Source organism: Pieris rapae, chromosome 10 (assembly GCF_905147795.1).
Source record: "Pieris rapae chromosome 10, ilPieRapa1.1, whole genome shotgun sequence".
Classification (NCBI taxonomy): Eukaryota; Metazoa; Arthropoda; class Insecta; order Lepidoptera; family Pieridae; genus Pieris; species Pieris rapae.
This window is the reverse complement of record NC_059518.1, coordinates 6478078-6499607: the sequence shown is the minus strand read 5'-3', so window position 1 is coordinate 6499607 and position 21530 is coordinate 6478078. Positions and strand designations below refer to the sequence as shown.

The window sequence follows — 21530 nt, the reverse complement described above, 5'->3', positions numbered from 1 at the left end:
TCCATTAAGAAAATATAAGAGTAGCGCGAGGGCTCTGCAAGTTTTCAGGTCTTGGGCCTGATGTTCGATCCCTATTCGATCCAAAAGAATTATTATTTAAAATAAAGAACAAGGCTTACTTGCTTATATAGCTTTCAGGCCATATTCATTGTCTCTTCCCATGACAAGTCTAGATTTTTTATTAAATTTATTTGTAATAATTGTCTTAGGACTATAATTGGGATAACAACATTGACGATGTGATTATTAACTATTAGGCTTATACTCTAAATTTTAAAAAAATCATAAACAAACGGATGTCTATATCTTTTAAGTCTGTACGTCACCCGCGTAACTCTATGATCTGTGGTATCACGCCGCGGGCGCATGGCACCTTACGTCAGAGCGCGTCACAATCGAATATCAGCCTTAACCCACGACGATACGATTAGCGAAATAACACTTGTGCAACGCATTTGTAATTTTCCACTTGTTTTGCGGTATTTTTAATGTTTACAACTTCTTGCTGAATCGCTGTTGTATTCGGTTATGTGATATATGTAGACATGTTGTTTTTTAAGACAGCCAGTTAGATGTGAGCTTAGTCATACTTCCTATATACGCAGTTCTCAAATAATATATTCCGAAATATAATTTCAGGCTGTACGCACTATATATGTATTACTATAAACTAAGAATTTAAACACTACGAATCACGCTAATTTCGCGCCATTATCACCAACAAAATAGTGCAAAAGTCGCCATTTCATATCAGAACGAACCGATACCGAGTCTATAAAAGCGGCGTATTACTGATAATGTTGCCCAGTGCGGATTGCACGGGCACACTGAAAACAACAAAACCAAAAATAAAACTAAACTTACAAACACTGAAATGGAATGTAAGTTGCTACATTAAAATTTCCTTTTGGAATTCGAATATCGAAATCTTAAATAAACATAGGCACGAGCCAAATTATATGATAATCAATCATTGCACTGATCTTGTATTTTCCAGTAAATCTGGAATCCCGGAAGTTGAAATATCTGGCACGAGACATCATAATTTGTAACGATGTAAAAGCATTGCTATGGAATTGAATCATCCTACATCCGGTTGCACCGGATGCTAAACACTCAGTAGGATATCAATTGATGAAATCACAGCTTAAGGCAAAACATTTTATTTAACCAGTGATCCCCTACTCTCGACTTTTTCGACAAAAACAATGATTACAACAACTTAATTGATTAATAAAATATTTACGTAGTCGAAATGTCTACCCCTTTATCATTGAAAATTGATTGCTGATCGATAAACAATTGTTGTTAAAATTTGTGAATATTTTTACACCCCAGACGTTTTGTTTTATTGTAATTTAAATGTATAAAAATTATAATTTAAAACATCACCATAAAGTAAATAATGTTATTTAATTGTTATAATAAAGAATTAACTGTCTAAAGTTTTGTAAGTTGAATAATTATGTATGTTGGTTTTTATTGCCTATTTATAAATCGTAGAACCGGCTACAAATGTTCAGCTACATGCTACGGGAACATGTGTTTGTCTATAACATCCAAGGTCACATCAGTTGGAAGATTTCCTTAGAGTTATCATAACAGTAGGATTTCGGTAAATATTTGTTTTATCTTTTCATCGGTACATTATTATGACATAAAAATATCTCGATTAGCTTAGTTTTGTATGACTGAGTCATCATATATTTGTTATAAGGTACAAAAACACAAAGCTTTGCGCACTTAAAAATTATATAAATATATGTGAGATAAATTTAAATGGTTGAATATTAATTTATTATTGCAATACCAACCTTTAGCCCGTCCTGTGAGAGCCACTTTGGTAACGTGCAGTGGGCGTGACAACGGCAACACGCGTTGAATGCGTGCGCATGACGTCATCGCCGCGCCCGCGCTGCAACATTGACACACTGTCACTATACGCCAAGAATAAAAATACTCTAGGAATTCTTAGAAATTGTAGCTACAGTTTGTTATGAAAGCTTTAGCATTAAGTATTATAAAAAAATAAAAGTATTATATATTATATTATTATAGTGTAATAAAAATATTATAAACATAAATAACATAACTTTTAATTAAAGCTGTTATTTGTTTTATATAATTTAGCGTGTTTTTATTATAAATGCTTGATTTTACTTAATGTATTTAAAATCTTAGATCCTGGTGTTATACTCGTACGTCCGCCACTGCCTTGGTTTTTCCTTGAAACCAGACAGTAACAATAAATTACATTATTTTTGAACAAATGTGCAGGTATGACCTTCATAGTCATATTTACTCGTATCTAGAACAATGTTCCATACTGAATTGTGTTTTGTTTGTAAATTGTAATCACTATGAGTGGTGTGTGATTGTAAAATTAATTATAGTAACGAAGACAAGGATTGTTCGAACTCGAAAACATGTTATTAATATAATCTGGCCCATTCTGAGGGCCCTTCCACTAAATAGGCTGGTTTTCAATAGCACATGCTATTCAGCTCATGCGAACACTGACCAAAAACTGTTTCTTTAAATATATAGTGCAAACGCAAACGAGCAGAAAGCTGATCTGCTGTTAAGTGATACCGCCAAAGGGCCAAAAGGCTCCTACGTGCCTTGCCAGTCTTTTAAGAATTGGTGAGCCTCTTTCCTATCGTTAGAATCTTCCGTGGGCAGTAGATTCCACATAGTGTTGGTGCGACCAAAACTACCATAACTTCATTTCACTGTAACATATTAATATGTCTAATGCTAAAGCAACATTCATAAATACATTAATATTTCTTTCTGCGAAATATCCTAGACTAGTGCTAATCTAGCTGTTGCAGAGCCGAAACTTTTGCATCAGAACACACAAACAAACAAATTCAAATTATAAAAAATTAGAATATAATTCACTAGTGTTAACAATTCGAATATTCAAGAAATTTGGCTATTTCTCTACTAAACTGTTGCCAAGGTTTTGTCATACAACAAAATAAATTGAATGTTACAATTTGCGTCTATTATTTGCGATAAAGTTATCTCATCCTGCTGAATGCAATGAGTAATTAATATGATTGTGATGTTTTTAAATACTATATTTTTAATAACTTACAGTCCCTGTAATGTAGACCAGTTTCATATATAATCCAGCGATTATAATATTTGAAAACTATGAAAAATAAATACAGTGGAATCTTGATAACTCGAATATTGGCGGCAATAAATTGGAAATCTAACGAGTTTTCGAGCTAACAGGAACTTTGAGGGTCATATTATTTAATATCTGAAATTTCGATTTTCGGAGGCGAGATTTCTAAATCTATTTTTTGATTTGTAGAGTCGAATTTGAATAATGATTCATCATAAGTTTTAGTGCATATATTTTGTTTGAATGCATTTATTTATTGCAGGTGTACAAGGCAAAAACAATATATTGGAAGCCGCCAACCCGAATACTCATTTTGGAATTTATTGCATTATAGCTGGGTAATCCAAGTAATAACGTCATTATATTTTAATAACTACGACTGTGTCCTTTTTGCAACATATAATTCGATTTATTAAGTATCTATATATATCATATATAATATATAGAGTATATTTATCAATACTTCGTAAGGAAATAACATTTTGTTGGAGTTACAAAGTCAGAATATTTACCACGTATTTAGCGGTTCTGTGGAAGGGTATGATTTTTTTTTGACATACTGGGATTTCGACTTCACGAGGTTTGAGTTATCGAGATTCCACTGTAATATGAAATTAAAACTTGTAATGAAGGGATAAATACGTTTTTACATGGGTATTTAGGGTATACAAAACTTGTCAACTCAAATATATACTAAACATAATACTCTCCATCTCGGCCATACCCTCTCAAAGCCAGAACGTTCGCGAGTCGCCGTCCTTTTAGAAATGGGTACGCTCTTTTCTGGAAGGACCCTAGGTCGAATTGGTTCGGAAATACTTTAGTAGTTAGCTGGTTCCGAGTGTTGTGTATTCCATTTTTTAGGTGTTAATAATTTTTATGGATTGAACGAAATTTGCAAATAACATAGCATAATATATGCTCGTAATAATCAAGCAACATACCTAACCTTAGGCCTTTGTTAGCGTCTATGTCGTATATATCTTACGATTTTTTATTTTCCTTAAGTTCTTGGACGTAAACATGATTATGATCTCTGTATTGGCCTTTCCTTGATGGCGTCATCGTGACTTTAAATTATAAACATCCTAATTAAATTCTAGAATTATAAAACTATATATAAGTACTAATACTAATATAATTTCAGTTGGTACTCTATCCGTGGGCAGGCAGGTATGTATCTTTGTATGTAGGCACTATCTTTCGTTGACGCAAGTCATACATAAGTATTTGTGTAAACAAATGAAAGTGTACATACATTTTACGAATACACTTTTACTAGCAACGAGTATTTTATAAAATTTACAGCCAGACGTCTTGATGTTAGTAAGCACGTACTTACTTAAGGACAAAGGCCAACACGCAATGAATGTTTATCTTTGTACCTGTTGTAAATAACAATAATAATCCAGTAGCTGTACTGCTCACATCTTTCTTGATTGTTTATGGTCAAGTGGGGAATCTGCGCCCTTTGGCGAAATTATGTATTTTTGAGTTGAACGGCCTAGAGATTTTTATCGGTAACCCGATTTGCTATGAGGTGCACATGCAACTAGGGTCCCTCGATCGATCGATGTTCGACACATGATATCATCACGATGTTTTCTTTGACTATTCGAAAGTATTCGAACGTGGTAGATGCGTACGTAAATGTTTGTTATTGTTGTCATATTAAAATGTTGGTGCAGCAAAGGGTTAAAAGAGAGAAAAGAAATTCATGTCTATCATCGTTTTGTATACAATACATAAGTTTGAACATTGCATAATATTTATATGACACATCGCTTCATTATGTACATGTATTAAAAAATATTTAATTTATTACTTAATTGCCTACTACGTAGTGAGACTTGCACAATACTTACATAATGTTAATCAAAATTGATTTATCATTTAAAAAAATAATCAGTGGCACTAAATTCAATTAGGGTAACCAATTCAACTTAGGGTCCTTCAAGAAAAGACCGTACAAATTTTTAAAAGGCCGGCAACGTACTCGCCAGCCCGCTGGCATCGAGAGTGTCCATGGCAGTATCACTTAACATCAGGTGAGCCTCCTGGCCGTTTGCCCCTTGATCTATAAAAAAAAGAACCTTTTTAGGCCTGGGCCTCAGATTTATGTATCTGTTTCATGATCATTTGTTAATGTAATAGGCAAGAAGGTGATCAGCCTTCTGTGCCTGACACGCCGTCGACGTCTCCGGTCTAAGGCAAGCCGGTTCCTTAAGATGTTTTCCTTCACCGTTCGAGCGAATGTTAAATGTACACATAGAAATAAAGTCCATTGGTGCATATAGAACCTACGACTTCAGGGATGAGAGTCGCATTGTGAACTACGCCAGCACTGCATTTATCATTAAATACAACTTTAATAGAATTTTAGTACAAATGTCGATTTAATAAGAAAGCTTAAATAAAAATTATTATTATCAAGCTCATTTTGTATTTGTTAATCAAATCCCGTTTCGTTTCCGTAAGGATTTTACGTTGTTTTTTATTAATACACTTAAATAATATTAAAATTGCATGCAGCTGAGCGCGACTACATGTCACGTTGTCGACGGTTTGTGACATCAAACGTCACGCTCTCGTTTCGTGCTCACTTTAAAAAAATAATCATCTTATTACTTTTGTCAGTTAGTGTTGTCAGAATTTGATAAATAACTGCATTGTATGTATATCTCTCGTTTTTTATTACTATAGCATACAAAAAGAACAAACAAATATTCACTTACCAACTCTACAGTTCTTTAATAGCGTCCTAACCTTAAAAGGATCTCCCAGCTCTGTCACCCAAAGTATTTTGCCACGTAATTGGCGAACGTGTAAGAATGACGAGCGTCAATCGTCACGCTTCCGCACCGTGAACAGTTCACCTGCGCAAAGCGTCACGAGTTTTAGTTACGGGAATACATGGGAAATATATATATCTTATATCTTAAAACGAGCAATTCTTGTATATAATATATATAATTATGAAATTAAGTATACGGGGGGTTTCGGGGGCGATAAATCGATCTACCAAGAATCATTTATAGAAAATGTCATGTTATTCGTGTTTTATCAACTTTTACATAGAATTGCAAAAAAAATACGGAGCAAAGCTCGGTCATCCAGGCACTAATCATAAAAGACAATAATCATATAAACAATGATTATTGGTAATACTAGGATAGACTCGTAAGATATCGGTTTTATACTCTACGAATTGCAGATTATATAACTATAATGCATTGCAAACGTCAAATATAAGTATTGAAATAATATATAAAGCTATTCTTTTAAAGGTAGTAATTATAAGGAATGTCTTTATTCATGAGGCGTGGAATGATTAACATATTTCAAATCACTTCAATAATTTTTCACTTATCTGAAAATCGAAAACAATGACGAGCGTCAATCGTCACGCATCCGAGTCGTGCACTCCTGCGCAAATCGTCACGAGTGCATACGATTTAGGGGATTTAGTATCACACATTTTGTACGTGATTCTATTAACGGGGTACACGTATTTTTACTGAAACCCTAAATTAAGAATTAAGGAATCAAGTAATATCTTGAAATTTTGTAATAACTAAACTGCTCAACTGTTTAATTATTTGAGTATTATTTTTATTTATACATCTTACTTCCAAGAGTTCATTATTAAATTCTTGTTATTTTATTTCTTATAAATTAGGCATTAAAATTTTTATGTAATACAAAATATCTTCTTAATTAATTCTTTTACGTCTTACTCTTCTCTATTTAATAAACCAGAAAAAAATATTGATACAATAGTTATTTTCTATCGTATGTTTATAAATATTCCTGTCCGTCATAATTGGCGGGAAAACTATAGTGACGTTTTATGTCACTACGCTGTGTCGTGGACAGTGATGACTGGATTGAATGTATTTATTATTATAGAACACAGACAGCTAATCACTGAGCTGTTACTCTGTAAGTGACGATGTATGAATCGACAAAACTGTACAATGTTTATAATAAGACAATGAACCTAGAGGATTTAAATAGATTATTCTTTAATTTAATTCCTATCATGAGAATAAATACATAGATTTTCTAGCCCCAAAACCACACACGGTTTATATGATGTAGATGAAAATTATGCCTCCTTTAAAAAAAATGTTTGAATATTAATTTATGGACCCGTAATAGAGGTTATTGAGTTCTCGGAGTTATGCCAAAAACAATTAAGCTGTAACCCAGAGTGAACTACCGTCTCGCCTTGCTGAGCACGCCAAGCTTCATAGACGATAATTTAGCCTTCCAAATAGCCACGAAACTTAACGTCGTTCGATATGTCACCTCTCAGTATTCTAATGCTGGCTGTGGCTACAAGATTTTCGGATTAGTATTCTCTAGATCAGTCTTCATACTGAAGAGTTCGAAAAATTCATTGGTTCATTCAATTGGCGCCTATATCACGTAGACAAGCGTGCCTCAAATGGCCACATATCATGATTCGTATTAATGTGTAGTGCATGTGTTTTTTTCTAATTATAGACCCTAACGACTTAGGCCCTTGAGACCGCGACTGATTGAAGCTATATTTAGAGCAATTAATCCATGAGTTCATGTAGACCTGTGACCTAATTAGCTTGTTTACTTTTTATCTGCGTCATGCGAAGCGCTTTGAAAAATCACTTTTGATATCGTTTTTATAGTAAGAAAATATATTATATCACTGTAACTTCAACAATTATCGAATGGGCTAGATTTGATGCTAGATGATTAAGAGTTTAGTCAAGATTTGGAATATTGTTTTCATATGGGTTTCCGTTAAACTTATTCTGGTATTTCCGTTAAACATGACACTCACAAACAAAGACTCGCACAAGAATTTTTGAAGTTGATGTTGTAAATCCATGGATCACAAACTTTCTTCTTTTGGTGCCTCTCCATTACTGAAGGTTGGCCAACCAAAGGTCAGTCTCTTGAAGCGTGTCTTGTTCTGATGCACCAACTCTTCCGCAGTCGCAATACCTGTCCACTCCTTAACGTAGCCATTATTTTTTTCTTTCCGCAACAGGTAGACCATGTACGCCACTATTCAGTTGTTTACAAACAACTTTTAACTCTTTATAATATTAGTATAGAAAATAGATAAAATATACTTTATCTTAATAATAACGATACTTTTACAACATTTCAGAAATAACATATTTAAGGAAAAAAGAAATCATAGATAATATGTTTTTTTAAGAATAAGGTACATTTTAAGTATGTATAATGCAATGGTTGTAATGGGTCCGGGCTCGGAGCAGAGCGTTCCACAGCGCTGGTCATTCTGCCAGAGACCACAGCAGCACTTTACGCCTTAGTCGCAAAAAAGAATTACAATGTAATAATACTAATATTTAGTAGAAAATAATAATAATAATAGTAAAATATAATCAAGTATTTTGTAACTAAACAGATAAATTATATAATATATTTCCTCAGATTTTTTATGGGTAAGTAGATGTTTTTTATAACTGCGATGAAAATTTGATTTTAGTTGAAGGTTTTTCAATCGGGAGTCACATAGCGCTCAGAAACTAAAAATCTATATATCAGGGACTACGTCGCTACTGTGTAACATCCAAAAGAGCGATTACTATTCTGATGCATTCGTATGTAATTATTGTAACAATATCATTGTTAATTCAATACAAGTGCAAATGTCGAATATTGAAGTGTTACTATCGGCGCAGGAGTCTGATCTCATGTTGGTTCTGGTGTTACGGGACTATCGTGCTAGTGGCGCCGCCGCACAACTTTCTCCACTCTCCCCTGTCTTCGGCAAGCGGGACTCTATATTTCACTTATTTTTTATTTGAAATATATAATCCTGCTATTTAAGATCCAGTTACTCGTTATATTAAAACAATTCGTTATATTTAATATATTGTGGAGAAAATATATATATTCATTAATACATACATGAATTTCTTAAAGTGAAAGCAATCGCTATTGATATTATAACTAATATTTTTGGAACGAAGTTCCTTACGGCAGGCTTGGAGGGATATAGGGATTTTGCTGCGCGACCGAACTGAAAAAAATGTGATATTGAAACCGTAAGAAAAAATCCGTGGAAAAAAATGCGTGGAATAAAACCGTTAAATGAGACGTGCGCAGGCGCGACAGTCGCATACACAAGCGAGTAGTGTATAATACCTTTCTCTTTCTTTCTTTTCGTTCTCTCATCCCTGCCAATGCGTAGTATACACTCATGAATTCATGGACAAGCACGTGGCCAATACTCACATTATAGATACATTTTACTCGTGAGTAGCCACGTTTATTTTGCAATTTGTGTCGATTCTACATTAGGCAACTTCGTTCCTACCTGGCGTCTCACGACACCACATCATTTTGTTAATACACAAATATACAACTCTGCTCTGGTGACACATGTACTATCTACGAGGCGCCAGATTGATTCTTTAATTAGCGCATGTGCACTTTAACCTCACGGCCCAAGAGTACTACTCCAAGGAACAAAATCAGAGTTGGAGAAAAGACTAATATTTTTGAGCCGGTTATTATTTTCCGCTTGCTCTGTCCGCGCCAGCTTTTACGCTTGTCCGAGGAAATGAGACGGGACTAACTTGTCCACACAAGAAACATCGCACACCAAAGCCCGTCCAAGGATAAAAGACATCTCATCCGCTTGTCATCGTCTCTAGTGATTCCTGTTGGCTCTTAATTTGGAACATAGACGGACGGTAACGACATGATGTCGTTGTGAGAAAAATTACCTGCCCCCTTTTGGCTATGGGTGAAGTGAAAAAATGGGCGATCACATATCATCATAATGGCGCTGATAATAGATATCAGATAATACATATATGGCTATAGTTGACAATTGTCAAATATTTTTATTTATTCATAATTTTTAGAGAATTTTGTGATGTGTTCTCGCATCTGCGGATCAGTATGTATAGCTGCATACAAATTGTTGTTATGTATTCTGTGTGTATTGTATTGTTGCCGTGAGCAAGTGGATGAACATGAGTTAACTTGAAAAAAACAAATAATGTTTTATTTGCAAAGCCAAAATTATTAAAAATTACATTCAATAGTTTACAAATTTAATTATCAATTTATAGGTCTACCTCTGGTATATTTAGATTAGTTATTGTATAATATTGGAGAAAATACCAGTGGCTACAACCTGTTATCCCTGCCTCATGTTCCCATTCAAATATATTTTAAATAAAATCCAAAATACTTGTTTTCATTGTATTGTCTTAAAAACCTTGACCAAATGTGAACTCAGGAACGTATAATATAACAATCAGGGTCAGTGAATACGTAAAATTATTATTATAAAATCCTCATATGCTATTTATGTATACACACGACCGATACAATGATATGCACCGCACAAAAAAGCAGAATACGAATTTACTGAGAAGAATAAAAATAATGAAGTTTATTTGCCTCTTATTATATACAATATCACATTTTACGGGTTTACATGCTGCAGGTATTGAACATAGCCTGCCATTGCGGATAGAAAATATACTAAGTACACAGTACATAGTGTGACTACACTTAAGGTCCTTCAAGGAAAGAGCGTACCGATTCTTAGAAGTCCGGCAACCACTCGCGAGAAGCATTGAGATTGCCCATGGGCGGCGGTAGCACACGTTAGCCTCCTGCCCGTTTACCCCCTGTTCTATATAAAAAAACTAAAGTAACAAATAAAACCAAAGCATTGGTTGTGAGTGAGTGAAAGCATTTTATTTAAAGTCACCTCAAATCGCTATAGAAACTAAACTTAATATAGAAAGAGTTTTTTAGAAATTTAGAAAGAGCTGTTTTAATATTTTTTTTTATTTCCTAAGGAAGTCGAATGTTGTGAACGAAATAGATTTGCTTTGCTAATTCTGTCCTTACGTTTTGTTAGTTAGTTTGTGTAATCATGTGTGCGGTGATATTAGTTGTTTCTACTACGTATTTCCGTGTTGTTCCCACGATTATGTAAGTGCGTGCTCCTATTTCACCATGCCTCCTGCTGATAGAGGACAAATCTTTGTTTTTATTTATTTTATAATTCTTTATTACTCAAGATGTCATATGGAACATAGTGTAACGGTTGCAGCTCCTTACAAACGTTGTGTGAAAGAAAAATCTTGGCGATTAAAAAGAGTGGCGGAGATTTTTTTGCCAGTTCTTCTCTTCCGTTCTACGCTCTTGATTTGAGAACTGGATATGGAGAACTATAAGTATATAAGTGTACATTAAGTTACCTAAATGAATAAATGACTTTGTATTGAATTGGTCAAACTCTAGTTGGAAACCTTGCTTTCTGATATAATTAGTGTTTTTGTGAGGACATCCTACACTGTATAAAGTGCAACCGTTGATAAAAAAATATTATGGCAATAGTTATAAGTTGCCAGTTTCAAGTAAAAAAATAATCAATTTAAAGATGGTCCAATTATCGAAATATGTATGTCATTTTGACATTTGAAATTTGTCATTTGGCGGGTCTGTCATTTTGCGCGCTAAAAATTGCACATACTGGAGGATAAAATTGCATATATAGGAGGAGGTTTTCTTGCCGGAGATAAATATTATAAGTATAACAGGGTGCATTAAGTCCCTTTCTCAAGTCAAGGCCATAATAAAGACTTTGGACTGTACACGATTTGCTCACTATTACATATTATTTAATTCGCTTCTTTCGCTGCAATGCTATTTAGAACAAACGTTATATTAATTCCATTTACTCATTTTTGTGACTTCACAATAAAAGTAACAGCCCGAGTAGTTAACGAGAGATTTAATTAAAATACTATTATAGCTTTCGAGTGGACTTATAGTTATTCGGTTCTCTGTTACAAAAAAAAAACCCTAATCCGTTTAGAAAATATCAGGTGTCATGGTCAGAGATTTCAATGTTTTTAAAGGAAGCTCTATTTAATAGGCAATTAAATTATGAAATATTAATAACCTTGGCCTTCTACTTATTTCCGGTGACATAGCTAAAGTTTGACCTAGGTTAGTTGTAATGTGACAAGGAATTCTTGTCAAGGATGTCCTGGTAATTTGTTAAAGCGTACCACCCCTTCTATATGTTGCCAAATATTGTATTTAAATATTATAGTTGTTGTTAAAGACTATTTATAAATTAAACGGAATTGATTTCAATCACATCGGTTAAACAATTTATTTTAATTGTCTATGGTTAAGCGGAAAGACGGGTCGTGTCATTGGGATTCGACTAGAGATCTAAACGCACGCACAATGTGTCAAATAGAATGGTTTTTGTAATGTACCTAACGATAAATTTTTGTATGGAAAACTTAAGAGACGCTTGTCTCGACTGCTGTTCTAATAAAATATATTGTTTACGCATGTTACTTAATATAAAATGAAATAATATAATAATAATAAATCTATCTCTTCTATTAAAATTATTTACGATAAATGTAGATTGTACTTAGTTAATTAAAAAAATGGATCTCTCGAATGTCTCTTACAAATTTTTAATGGAATTATTAACCTTGACAATCATGGAAACAGGATTGTTATTAACCGAATTTGTTATGGCATGTTATCTTAGGAAGTGTTCGCTATCAAGAAAGTGTGACGTCACGTACACAACCGCAAGGCGTGGGCACCGCGTGTTAATATTGTGACTGTAATGGATTTCAAGTTTTAGCTATTATTAAGAGGTCAATAAACAGGATATGTTATATTTTTATGAAAGATAAAATTTAATTTTATTAATAACATTTCTAAGGTGGCCCACAGCGCGATAAATGGAAGTGAAATGCATTATAAGACCACAATATTCGTTTATATTTGAATCATTCGTTAGTCGTGATTTTCGTAATTTTATAAAACATTTTAATTTTAATAAACATTATTACATTTTTATTTGTGGTATAATAAATTAATAGTAACTTTTACAATCTAATTTTTTTTATCGCAAATCTGAATGTCGTCAAGACACCGTATTGTAAATTGCATGCAAAAAGTGTCGTTCAAGATTATCATATAATATTGCGCATTAATTATGTTGCGTTCTCGTCTTTCAGCGTGTGTCCACATAGTATACGAATTGATACATTAATTAGGCTTACATGTGTAATACAAATAATTCTTTACACTGGAAATTTACCAAAATGATCCAAAAACATTTTGATATGTATAAATCGTGTACTAATATTTTGCAAAGATATTAACACGAATTACATGAATTCAATAGAATATCCGGATTATGCACGACTTAGTCAAATTTGCTCGAGTTTACATAAATAATATCTATAGGCATCCTAGATTTATTAAGAAAATATTCAATTTACGCCCAGAGAAGCGATGTTTGCGCTTCCAATTGTTAATAACTTTACCACGAGATATTTTATTATAATGTTTAAGCAATGCTAAAAACATTATGCAATATATAAAACTTGCTTTAAGCCCAAAATGTTGTACCTGAATCAAAGTTACAATTATTATCCACTAGATAATAATTGTAACTTTATTCAGATGTAATACATTATTTAATATTATACAATTGATTATTTTATTCGTGTTTTAGAAAGTTGGCGATGTACTGTAATGTTCGTTAAAGCAAATATGTATTTGAATTTAATTAAATCGCATATCACGCGTCTCTTACAAGATAAGGCCGTTAGGTTTTTTCTTATCAGAAGTCGGGTGTGCCGGGCGCGAGTCGACAGTCGGCCGTCTCACCCCAGAGGGTGTGAGTTGAAGTGTTTTTTCTCATTTCATTGTGCGTGTAGTGTTATTTGCGTGTGCGTTAGTGAAATCAAACCACAGTGTAAATGAAATCTTTATATTTTTATCTTACAAGTTAATCTTAAGTGCTAGCTAAGTAGTAGATAGGACAGTCTTAAAGAGTACTAAGCTAACGATCATGAGATCTTAATCACAGTCAGTTCATTGCGGTGGGCTGGATGGCCAGCGGCGGAGAAGGAAGGAGCCTCATCACCGGTTGTGGCGTCCTTTCTTTAGCGTGACGTTTAACGTGCTTCGCGAGGTGGTCGGATCGCATGAAGCGGCGGTTGCAGACGCGGCATCCGAATTTCTTTTCTCCCGTGTGTGTTCTCTTGTGGCGGGACAACTCGTCAGATCGGGAGAAACGTCGCTCGCATCCAGGCCACGCACAGCGGAACGGCCGCTCTCCCGTGTGGGTTCGGGCGTGAGCTTTCAAATGTGAAGACTTAAAGTAATTCTTTCCACAACCAGGATGCGAACACTCGTATAGCCTGCGTCTGGCGGCTGGGGCGGGAGTCACCAGCCATAGGGCAGTTGTGGGAATTAGGTTGCCCGGAACGATGACTGCTGGCGTGGGGCGGGGCGCTAATGGCACCCAGCCGGGTGTGGCCGCCGGAACCCGCTCTTCCTGTTTAGTGGGCAATTCTAGGTGCGGCGACGGCACTCGCGGCTCTTCAACTTTCGCCGGCGTCTCAACAAGGGCGGGAGGGCTTTGTGTCTGAGTCGCAATATATTTCACCTGCGAATAACTGTGGCCACGGTTCATTTTAAATTTAAGAGTTTTGAGAATGTTCATTGATTCTGGCGGCGGTGGCGGCAGCAGCGGTTCTGGGCTGCAGGTTCCATCTTTGTGAGCCCGCATAATGACCGATGGCCGCGGGCACACTTGCGGTTCTGGAGGAGGTGTGGTGAGGAGCAGGCGGGCCAACTCGCACCGAGAGCGCTTGCTGCATTCATCTTCACCCTCCGAGTCAGATGGCTGGGGAGTGACGAACCCCACAGGGGGCGACTCTCTAGCCCTTTTTACAGCTGTTTTCTTCAATACTTCCACCTGTAGACAAAGAAACATTCTGCCGTAAGTATACGTTCGGTGAGTCAGAGCACGCGTGCGATGCGTGTTCGCGCTGTGCGCTACATACTTTCAGTTGGCCAAGGTAAAGATTGTTTTTTTTAAAATAATCTACAAAAAATTTTTTTTTTATTAATTAAATAAATTAAAAAAAATAACCGAAACTTACTTTGTCTTCCATCAACGGCGGCGTTGACGGTGGTGAAAGAGGACCGCAAACATCGAGGAGAGTAGACATTCTGATTGTTCATTCAAAGGTGAGAAACTTTCTTTTTAATACAGTAAACTTGCTTTGGCGCGACGCGATTCTACTCAAGGTGCGTTAGTATTCGTCGGCAATCGGCAGACGAATAAACCGCTTCGCGGTGTTTCACGGCACGAAGCACGAGCGGGTGCGGAGCGCGGGCGAAGGGCGGCCAATGGGAGCGGACGGCGCGGCCAGGACAGCCAATGGCGGCGCAGTGATCACGCAGCTAAAGCGTGCCGGCGCGTGTTATTCACGTGCACAGCGAGTGACGATCGCCGAGGTCGCTGCGTGACGTCACCGGCGCGCCCCCGCATGACGTCGCGAGGGGCGCGGGCGAGCAAGGTCACAGCGCCCTGCGGCTGCAGCGACATGCGCGTCGGCACCACCGGACGGGTTTGTTTTGCTGCATTTTGGCAGGTGTCAACGACCGCGCAAGAAATTCGTTAAACCAAACAAATACGCAACACAATAACATCGTGTATGCACACGGCAGGTTGATACACAAATTAGGAAGTACACACTCTTCAAATACGGATTTGTTTTGGTGTACGTTCTTGTTTACAATTATGACATATTTTAATTCGCAATTATTTCTCCGTTTTCTGAACGCTCAGAAAGTGGTGCAACATAAAGCATACTGAAAATTATAGAAAATTATGAAAGCAATTAAACGAATTAAAAGACATATACAAAAAATTTAAAAAATCCATATCCATTCTTAACATAAACGATTGAACTAGTTAACTTGTTTATCTTACATACCGGTTCAAACTTTGTAGCTCGATGGAAAATACTCGTAAATAAACAAAATAATCATTGAACATGAACAAAATCGTGATTTAAAATGCGCCGCAAAACTCAATGGTAAATTTTTTGTGTCACACAAACATTTAAGTTATTATAAAGTAACATTATAGTACCCATTTAAATTAAGATATTTAAAGTATACGAAACCTTGGCTAATTCGTTTAATCTTTTTTAACAACAAATGTTCTTACTTCTTGTATAAAAGTATCGTATCTAAATAATTTTCACTAAAATATAAGCTTGAAAATCTATCTTCCATCTGGGCCCAGTCACGGTGCAGAAATTTTTAATGTAATTTTTGTATCTTGTTTGTTTTTTTTTTTAAATAATAGACAAACATTATTCAAAAGTTAATATAATCTTTCCAAACAATTTTTATAGGTCAATGTTTTGTTGATATTTCCTCATCGGTGACCGGCGAATATTAATGGATGACGAAAGAGTTGTCGAGAAAAATGTACGCGAATGACGGCAGTGTTACGTGAAAGTAGCACGAGTTGGACGCGTGATCGAGGCGCAAGTGACATATTGAAGCGGAAAACTCAGCGGGAGCGATATCTTATATCTTTAAACGAGCAATTCTTGTATATATGTATATATATAATTGGAATCTCGGAATCTACTCCAACGATTTTCATGAAATAAAGTAGGTATACGGGGGGTTTCGGGGGCGATAAATCAATCTAGGAATAATTTATAGAAAATGTGTGTTTTATCAACTTAAACATAGAATTGCTCGTTTAAAGATGTCAGTCAAATAAAAAGTTAAATATGAATATAATTATCTTTATTCGATAATTACATTCATATTTCATCATTTTATTAGTATGTAATTCGTTATTAAATTTAATTTCCAAAAAAAAAAACAATTTATAAAAAATAAGAAAAATCCCGAGTAAAGTACATAACGTAAACCGGAGTCCCGAGTCCCGAGTAAAATATAATCTAGCCCAACTTAAGACTTATAACTAATTAAACATTAATTTACTTAAAAACATATTTAACATAAGAATCCAATAATACTACTACTACTAAAAACTGTGTCCAGTTTATGTTTCCACCATACCAACTTACCTACTATTTAAGATTATTTATACAATAAAGAAAGAAATAAATACTTAGAGTCCCTACTAAAGAGAAGACTGTCCCTACAACGGTGGTAAGTGGAAAACAGGAACACAACAAGAGATGATGGACATGATGGAACGGATGGAAAGGTGTTATGAGCAATGAGCATGCTCACAACGAACAAATATTCACATAGCGCGAAAATTTTTTGTTAGTCGCCACCTTTAAATGTTGCTTCTAAAATTTCTCCACCGAATTCCATTCAGCCACTCCATCTTTAATTGTGCGTTTTTTACTGTTTATGGTTATCTCTCGCCGTAAAATCACTTTTAATGTGGAGCACCGCACTTACTAAAACATTCACTAACAAATGATAGCTCAGAATTCTACGGAATTAAAATTAAAGAATCGCAGGCCAAACAATCGCGCAGAGTGTACCTTGCACTATACGTCCCGTTCGATTGTGTGTGTGTTTGGTTGTCTGGCTGTGTGAAACAAAGCCGGATTAGAGTGTGACGTGTCGATGAATACTGAGTCATTGGTCTGACCTAACTGTGGCTAATTATAGCTAAACAAGATTCTTGTACAGGTAAAGTCTTTACGTTCGTTTCAATAGCTCTCTTTAATCATGGATTGCCTGGAAGAGTTCGCCAGCGATATGATGAGTACGAAATAAAATATTATACTAGATGAGTACTTCAATATTGCTTCCGTTTTTTGAAGTCGGTTAAAAACTGCGTGACAAAAGTATTTACTCACTAACGGCCCGTCCCGGCTGCGCACAGGTGGAGTTTTTTAAAAATTTGTTGTAGATATTGATATGTTTTTCAATATTGTGAAACATTGATTTTTTTTCTATCATCAATCGTTTCCGCAGCGCATACGATGAAAGATATTTGTAGGCATTTTTTTACACCTCGGATAACATTATTATAATTTTAGCAATTTTTATTTTTTTTCTTGCAATAAAATAATCTATATTAATCAGTAATAATGTAGCCATTATATTGTGAGAGAATTTTTTAAATCGGTCCAGTGATTTTTAAGCTAATTCGTTACATACATATTTACTTTCCTCTTTATAATATTATATAGCTACACAAATGTCTGACCAACTACTGTAATAGTGGCTTCAGAGTGCGATTCTTATTCCTTAGGATTTGCTTCGAACCGCGGCTATGCACCAATGCACCTTCTATCCGCCCATTTAATCGCTGGTGAAGGAAAAGAGCAGTGTTGGCCTAGTTGCTTCAGCGGCCGACTTTCATACCTGAGGTCGTAGGTTCGATCCCGGGCTGTGCACCAATGCACTTTCTTTCTATGTGCGCATTTAACATTTGCTCGAACGGTGAAGGAAAACATCGTGAGGAAACCGACATGTCTTAGACCCAAAAAGTCGACGATGTGTGTCAGGCACTGGAGTCTGATCATCTACTTGCCTATTAGATTTAAAAATGATCATGAAACAGATTCAGAAATCTGAGGCCAGGACCTAAAGTGGTTGTAGCGCCACTAATTTATTTTATGGTGAAGGAAAACGGCATAAGTTATATCCAAATAGTCGACGGCGTATCAAGCATATAAGGCTGGCCTCTTATCTATTAAAAAAAAACTGAAGTACAGAAAAAAGCTCAGACTTAAGAGGTTGTAGCGGCAATATTTGGTAACTTGCGTAGTTTATTGAAAGGTCCTAGTGATAAACAATTTAATACAAGCAACATGAAAAACACGAGAAAAAATTGTGATTAATAGATTAATATTTATACAGAAAAATATACATACATATATTTTTATTTATTGTTTTCTTTTCTTACTAGGGTTGCCTGGAATAGGCCGCCCGTTGCATCCCTTGTAATGTTTATGTCTTGTGTTTCTCTCTAGCAACGAAGTGTGAATAAATCTTAATATATATATTTCTTGTGTGCGTGTGTATGTGACTGAACTCCTCCTAAACGACTGGACCAATTTTGATGAAATTTTTTGTGTGTGTTCGTGGAGATTCGAGAATGGTTTAGATTCACAATTTTGTCCGCTGGACAATGTTTTTTTTAATTAATTAGTAGTTGTTGATTTTGGAATGTTTTACATTGGATCCGACAGACGGCGCTACCATCGCACTGTCAAATTTTAATTTTAGTCCCGAAATTAAAAAAAGTTTTGTTATGATTGTGTTATTGTAGACCATGTGCTGGATCGTTGCACCAGCACATGGTCACACACGATATAACACAATGATAACAAAACTTTTTTAAATTTCGGGACAGACTAAAATTAAAATTCGAATATTATTTAAAATTTGACACTGCGATGGTAGCGCCGTCTGTCGGATCCAATGTAAAACATTCCAAAATCAACAACAACTAATAAATTGAAAATTAATTAAAAAAACATTGTCCAGCGGACAAAATTGTGAATCTAAACCATCCCCTTGAACACACACAAAAAATTTCGTCTAAATCGGTCCAGTCGTTTAGGAGCAGTTCAGTCACATACACACGCACACAAGAAATATATATATTTAGATAATATTCATTATACAGATTTCAGACCTCAGAAGTAAGTTCTCTAATAAAATGTATAAATGCTTCACAGATCACAATTACGGAGTGAAGTCATCTTCAAAAATTAATTTATTAATTTTGATTGTGTGTTTCATTCACCATTGTGCTATGCTAATACTTATAATACGAAACTAGTTATACTGTATCGGACGATATACACGATACCGCGTTTCTATTTTCATTCCTTATCTAGCAGCGACATCTATAATTATTTATCTCTTAACTTTTAAATATAAAATGATTTTAAAATTACACAATATGAATTATTGGATATATATATATATTAAATTGTAATGTATTTTGCTTAAAAAAAATATAAGAATGTATATGACTGCCATCTAGCAAGTTAACGTAAAACTATTTTGTATATAATTTTCCTCATTCTTGCGCTACGCAGGCGTCAAGCTGCAGAGGTCGTTGGATGCCCTACCGGCCTGGCTGGCTGAGCGGCGCCTGACCGCAAATGCCGCCAAGACCCAGGCCATAGTCTTTGGCTGGCAACAGCTCCCGCGACCAAGGGCGCGACCAACTACAAGGGGTAGAGGTCCAGTGATCCCCAAAGCGACCTACCTAAGTCATCACCGTCACACTGGACCGAGGCCTCACAATGCGCCATCAAACCGCTGCAGCCACGGACTACACAAAGGCGGTTGCCGCCAGATTACTGCCTGTGCTGCAGTCATCGCTGCCAATAACAACGTGTGCAGCGCGGAAGACAGCACACATTGTTCTTTATTAATAATGTAAAACATGTATAAACGCCATCTAGTGTAAAATTATAGGCACTGAGTGAATAACACCTTAATCATCAAAACTGTATCATCGTAGTATTATCCAACAAAGATAGATGTCACTTTGCAGTAAAAAAGAATTGAATTATTTTATACAAAGTTGTAGAATTTTTGTTGTTTGATTATGAGTCTTTCCGTATAAATAAAAAAAATACAGATTTTTTTAAAACATGCTGGATAAATATATAATCATGATAAGAAAAGGTTATCTATTAAATTTCATATCGTAAAGTATATATGTATATATTTATACGGTTACAAGCAGTGTATGTTATATTTTTTTAAATTTTATATTTGTTATTCCAAATGTCTGTCAACGATAATTATTTTACAAATTGCTATCAATATAATAAATTGTCCTTACTTTGATCGGTTAAAATGATTTATATGTATGTAATTTATGAAAAGATACTTTTGGATTTGCATAGATAGTGGAAATTTATTATCAGAGAGGTAGGTAGGCACAAATTATCTAAGTTTCCAACATTTAAAGGAAATATGTATTTTTAGGATTGTATAATCTTTAGAATGAATGTTTACAATAAAAGGAAATTGAATTTCTGTTAATTAAAATTATAATAAAACTAGCAGACTCGGCCAAGCGTTGCTGTGGCTCAGGTTTTTGTTATATTACGTAGACTTTTCAAGGGAAACGGTAGGAGAACTTATGTGAAACGTTGGTACTTTTAACACAGCGCCATCTGTTAGATTGTATCAAATAATAAACAAATATTTGCAATAAAAAAAAATGCGACCCATTGCGATTGGCGTTGAACCAGACTGCTCACGGTGTGCCAATTTAATTTAAAATCGGTTAAGTAGTTTGCGAGTCCATCGCGGACAAACATCGTGACTGGAGATTTATATATTAAGATAGAAACATATGTATATTGCCTAGATTCAGATTTGTGTATGTTTTATACCTATGTCATTTGTCAATCTAAGTAATAGGCAAATGTGATGAGCCTCCTGTCAGACACACGGCGTCGACTGTTTGTCTGTGTCTAATGCCGGCTTCTTCTCGTTAATGTTATTAATGTGTATGTGTAAGTGTGTTAAATTTGTGATGTCATATTTTCTTGTACTTTTCAGGCATACACAT

The 21530-nt window shown here is 35.2% G+C and overlaps 2 protein-coding genes and 1 long non-coding RNA gene across 3 annotated transcripts; 2 read left to right on the top strand and 1 right to left on the bottom strand.

The window, feature by feature from the left end:
- Positions 1–809: 809 nt before the first annotated feature.
- On the top strand, positions 810–1298 carry LOC110992315. The gene is made up of 2 exons (XR_002600157.2): positions 810–881; positions 998–1298. It is a non-coding gene; the product is annotated as an uncharacterized LOC110992315 (long non-coding RNA).
- A 12394-nt stretch (positions 1299–13692) lies between these two features.
- On the top strand, positions 13693–20536 carry LOC123689495. The gene is made up of 2 exons (XM_045629806.1): positions 13693–13928; positions 20035–20536. The coding sequence occupies exons 1-2, from the start codon at positions 13706–13708 to the stop codon at positions 20382–20384; spliced, it is 573 nt and encodes a 190-aa protein (XP_045485762.1). The 5' UTR covers positions 13693–13705; the 3' UTR covers positions 20385–20536.
- Positions 13930–15334, bottom strand: LOC110992314 (Krueppel-like factor 10). Its single transcript, XM_022258073.2, has 2 exons — positions 15124–15334; positions 13930–14936 (listed from the first exon to the last, which is right to left on the bottom strand). Exons 1-2 carry the CDS (start codon positions 15190–15192, stop codon positions 14043–14045), a joined length of 963 nt encoding a protein of 320 aa, XP_022113765.2. The 5' UTR covers positions 15193–15334; the 3' UTR covers positions 13930–14042.
- Positions 20537–21530: the final 994 nt, after the last annotated feature.

What these genes read in the sequence shown, in the direction of transcription:
- LOC123689495 (XM_045629806.1), top strand. Translation starts at nt 13,706, where the DNA reads ATGTTCGTTAAAGCAAATATGTATTTGAATTTAATTAAATCGCATATC. An exon ending in TAGTGAAATCAAACCACAGT is followed by an intron (nt 13,929 to 20,034) that starts GTAAATGAAATC and finishes TGCGCTACGCAG; the next exon opens with GCGTCAAGCTGCAGAGGTCG.
- LOC110992314 (XM_022258073.2), bottom strand. Translation starts at nt 15,192, where the DNA reads ATGTCTACTCTCCTCGATGTTTGCGGTCCTCTTTCACCACCGTCAACG. An exon ending in CGCCGTTGATGGAAGACAAA is followed by an intron (nt 14,937 to 15,123) that starts GTAAGTTTCGGT and finishes CTTTGTCTACAG; the next exon opens with GTGGAAGTATTGAAGAAAAC.